This window comes from Grus americana, chromosome 24 (assembly GCF_028858705.1).
Source record: "Grus americana isolate bGruAme1 chromosome 24, bGruAme1.mat, whole genome shotgun sequence".
In the NCBI taxonomy this organism is placed as follows: Eukaryota; Metazoa; Chordata; class Aves; order Gruiformes; family Gruidae; genus Grus; species Grus americana.
Window position 1 is genome coordinate 8,173,403 of NC_072875.1, and position 4,314 is coordinate 8,177,716.

A 4,314-nucleotide genomic window follows, 5' to 3' on the forward strand; every position below is an offset into this window, starting at 1 on the left:
AAATTTCTTCACCGAAAGAGTGGTCAGGCATTGGAACAGGCTGCCCAGAGAGGTGGTGGAGTCACCATCCCTGACCCTGGAGGTGTTCAAAAAAACCTGTAGACGTGGCACTTCGGGACATGGTTTAGTAGACATGGTGCTGTTGGGTTGACGGTTGGACTTGATGACCTTAGAGGTCTTTGCCAACCTTGAAGATTCTATGGTTCTGTGATTCCGGGGTCATCCTTGGGCACCCCAGCTCTCCTCAGCTATTAGCTGTTTATGATCAAATACCCCACAACTGCCCCAAACCGCTTCAGACACTGCCTCAGCCACAGACACCCACGGCTGTGTTGGATCTGACTGAGAGGGAGTTAATTTTCCCCAAAGCATCTCTCTCAGTGCTGTGCTTTGTGTTGGTAGCTAGCAAGGTGTTGATAACACACCAGTGTTTTGGCTACTACTGAGCAGTGCTGGCACAGCATCAAGGCTGTCTCTCCCACATTCCCCCCCCACCCCTCCACCCCCCCACCCTCCCCCACTAGACTGTGGATGGGCAAGATCTTGGGAGGGGATGTAGCCAGGAACGCTGACCCACACTGACCAAAGGGATATTCCTGCCTCCAAATCGGGCAAGAGCCAGGTCTGAGGCAGAGCCATCGCGGGGTGTGCACAGGCAGAAGGGAAAGCAGCAGCCACCTCCCTCCGACCCGTCAGCGGACATTCATTGACAAGGTCGCACCCTTGTTCTACAATCACAGACTTCTTTATTCTCTTTCCTGCTTTATCTCAGAAGAGCTGGGACCTCGCTGGGCGGCTCCCAAAGGCGGCCACCAGCTTTGGTGGCAGGACCCAGTCAAGGATGTCTCCCTTCAGCACAACCACGATGAGGATGGCGATCTGGAGGAAGGCGAGGAACAGAAGAAGTCTCCTGGGGGACAGGAGAGGGGTCAGGCAGAGCAGGGGCCCAATTTGTCTCCGCTCTTTCCAAACACCCTCTTCAAATGCCACCGTGGGACCATGCACCGTGCCGGGCACAGCACTCCCCGCTCGGGACTGGAGTTGAGGGGCCCGGGCACCTCTCTCAGCTCTACTGTCCGTCTCCCCAGTGGGCCCCCAAATGCCCCCCCTTACGCGCCCCCCCAAGCTAGGAAGAAAAGACATACTGAAACATTTCATCCCGGAGAAGTCCCAAGCTGCCAAATGCCCTTGGGACCACCGGCACGGGCACCCCACTGCCTACGAAGAGCCACGGCACCGCGAGCCCCCCCGGGCAACTCACCTCAGCCAAGAAGTGATGCCGTGCCTCCTTGACGCCAGCTGCTCCTCCTACAGGCCAAGGCACAGCAGGGACGTGTGTTGGGGTGTGCGAGGGGGCCGAGGTTTGGGGGCTCAGAGCCCCTCCCTCGTCCCCGCTGAGACCAGTGCCCTCATGTTCCTCGGGCACAGAGCAGACCCTTCCCTCCCCAAGGCCCACAGCGGGCTTGTCTGTCCTACCAGCTGCACGGCCACCATCTCCTGCAGCAGCGACTCCTCTGGTGGTTCTGCCTGCACCTTCTTCCCCCTGCTACGGAAACCATGGGGTTCTGGGCTGTGAGAAGAGACCTCGGCCGGCATGGCGACCCCCCGGGTGGTGGCCAACAGGGAGCCGGGGTGCTGCCCAGCCTCAGCTGCTCAGCACCCCCTGTCCCGCTGCCACAGGTTTCAGTCAGGGACTCATTGCCACTCACAAAGCTCTTGGCTCTCGCAGGCATTCCTGTCTCTCCTGGAGGTGCTGGAGCTTGTTCCTGAGCAGCTGGAAAAGCAAAGGGCCCAGTCAAGAGTCCATGCCACGCTCGCTCTGAGGGGGCTTTAACCTCACAAACGTGTCGAGTCCCCATCCCTCCTGTCCACAGTACCTTCTTGACCTCAACTTGCTCCTGCAGAGCTTTTGTCAGCTCTGACCACTGGTCCGTCTGCAAGGCAAGCGGGACACATTGCAGGGAGCCGTGGTGGAAAGGGCATCCCCAGTCAGTCCCCACCCAGGGCATGGGGAAGTCAGGCCAGGGCCAGGGTGGCAGGCACCCGGCTGTCCTGGGACTAGCACCATTGCCCAGCAGCTCTGGACACTCCCCGAGGGACTGATGGATCTGGTTCACAGACCTTGAAAAGCTCCGGCACTGCTGTGCCTCCTCCTGCCTTTCCCTGAAAGAGGTCTGCCTGCGAGAGAAAGGGAAACAGGAACCTCTCCAGGAGGGGCAGGGGCTGGACGAGGACCCCCGTGGCACCGGCGAGGGCCCACCGCCAGACTACCCGGCACCCCCCTCCCAATCCAGAGGCCCCAGCCCTCCATCACGGATGCCATCGAGGCCCAAAGGAAAGGTCCTCCCCAGCCACACCACTGCTGCAGCTGCTGGGCTGCACGGCCCCAGCACTGGCACCCCCCTCCCTGACCCTGTCAGGACGGGCCTCCTTCTCCCCTCTACCTTCTGCGCCTCTTCCACGCTCACGCCTGCCTCCCCGTTCTCCATCTGAAAGTGCTCCTGCGGGAGAGGAGGGGAAGAGGAGCAGCCGTCAGGGCACCGGCACACTCCCACGAGCGCACTGCCCTCCGCCTTATCCCCTCCCGGCTCCCTTCGGGCACTGCCTTGGCCCTCGCGTCCCCTCTCCTTCCCAGCCCTGCAGGCACTGCGGGCAGACAGAGGGACCCCCAGGCCCAACTCTGGACGTGGTCCACACCTGGACATGGTCCCGAGCGCCTGGCTCTCGGTGACCCTGCTCGAGCAGGGGCAAGTGCACGAGACAAGATGATCACCAGAGGTGCCTTCCAACCTCAAGCCGTCTGGGATTCTGTGAACTCACCTTTGTCTGGGCCACCAGCCCCTCCAGCTCCTGGAGCTCCTGGCGGTTGTTTCGGAAACACCGCGCCACATCACAGTTCTGGGAAGAGGAGCCGGACACAGGCAATGAGCCCCTGACACAGCCCCAGCCGCCGCTGCTGGCCGACATGGGCGCAGGAGGGGACACTGACCTCTCTCCTGAGCTCCTCCATGGCTTCCCTCAGCTCCTGCTGCTTCTTCCCCTGCGTGGGCAAAGGAGGGGTCAGGGGCTCAGCTCTCGCAGCCCCAGCCCCCGGGGGCAAGGGGAACGCTCCACACCTACCAGACACCGCAGCAGCTCCTTGTGCCTTACGGACTCCGCAGAACACTGGGCCAGGCGCTCCCGGAGCATGCGGAGGTCTTCCTTCACCGCTTCTGCCAGCATGGCTGCACCTGCGCGGCGGGAGCCAGCAGGGTGTGAGGGGCACGGGCGCGGGCACTGTCAGGCACGCACACTGGCGGGGACAGTCCCCGAGCACAGGCGCGCACACGCTCTCTCACGCGCAGGGCACGGCCACGCAGATGCACGCTCAGGGATGCCCAGGGCTGCCACGGGAGCCTCCCCCCAGAGAGGAGCACCGTCAGCTGCCTGCGCTCGCGCGCCTGCAGCCCCCGCAGCCAGCGGTCCTGTGCGCGCACGTGCACTAGTTGCGTGCTCGGCTCGGCCTGTGCCAGCTGGGTGCCGAGCACGTGGCAGGAGGTGGTGGGGGGCTGAGGAGAGAAGGAGCTTCCCCTGCCCTGCTATGCCGGGTGCTCACGGGGCCCCTCCTGCCCTGGGGCCTCTGCCACGCCACCTCCAGCATCCACATCCCGCCCTGTGAGCTCAATACGCTCCCCACCCCCGGGATCCCCTTCCTCTTGGTCCCCCCCGCTTACCAGCCCCAGCAGCACACGTGCCTCGGTCCAGGCAGCTGCCTTCCCCCTGCCGCTGGCAGACACACACAGACCCCCAGCCAAGGGCTGCGGGGACCGTGGGCGTACTCGGCCCTCACCTCCTCTTCTCCGTCGGGCACCTTCCGCTGCACGGCGGACACAGGACAGGTCGTTGGCGACTGCTCTCCAAACTCCTGCCCAGTAGCACCGAGGTTGGGTTCTCCTCCAAATGCTCCCCCGCCTCTGGGAGCAGCTCCCTTTCTACCTGCCAGGGCGCCCGTCTCACAAAGGCACAGTGACATCGCAGTGACACGGCCACCGCTGCCCACTGTGACATGGCCATCACCTCCCTGGGGCTGGCGCCAAGAGCTGAGGCGGGGCCCAGCCGCCGCCACAGGGAAACAGGGCGTCACTCTCAGCACCCGGTCTTAGCATGTGGGCGGGAGCGACTGCAGGTGCTGCCTGTCGGCGTCTCCCCGTGGGGTTTGCCTGTTCCTTGACCATCTGGCTGTCACAGCTCCCCACCCCAGCACCAGGCATGAGCCAGGCTGCGCACAGCCTCCCAGCAGGCACACACAGACACTCACGCAGGCGTGTGCACCAC

The 4,314-nt window shown here is 63.6% G+C and overlaps 1 protein-coding gene across 1 annotated transcript; it reads right to left on the reverse strand.

The window, feature by feature from the left end:
• Positions 1-768: 768 nt before the first annotated feature.
• LOC129196034 (uncharacterized) lies at positions 769-3,952 on the reverse strand. The gene is made up of 11 exons (XM_054802840.1): positions 3,830-3,952; positions 3,121-3,230; positions 2,990-3,040; positions 2,821-2,898; positions 2,445-2,501; positions 2,122-2,178; positions 1,878-1,934; positions 1,710-1,774; positions 1,477-1,546; positions 1,262-1,308; positions 769-910 (listed from the first exon to the last, which is right to left on the reverse strand). The coding sequence occupies exons 2-11, from the start codon at positions 3,220-3,222 to the stop codon at positions 769-771; spliced, it is 726 nt and encodes a 241-aa protein (XP_054658815.1). The 5' UTR covers positions 3,223-3,230; positions 3,830-3,952.
• Between the last annotated feature and the right edge of the window lie 362 nt (positions 3,953-4,314).

Bases quoted from the DNA above. Each gene is read 5' to 3' on its own strand.
- LOC129196034 (XM_054802840.1), bottom strand. From the start codon at position 3,222: ATGCTGGCAGAAGCGGTGAAGGAAGACCTCCGCATGCTCCGGGAGCGC. The intron at 1,547-1,709 runs GTGAGTGGCAAT...TGGTTTCCGTAG, and splicing joins CTGCGAGAGCCAAGAGCTTT to CAGGGGGAAGAAGGTGCAGG. The intron at 911-1,261 runs GTGAGTTGCCCG...CCTGTCCCCCAG, and splicing joins GGCATCACTTCTTGGCTGAG to GAGACTTCTTCTGTTCCTCG.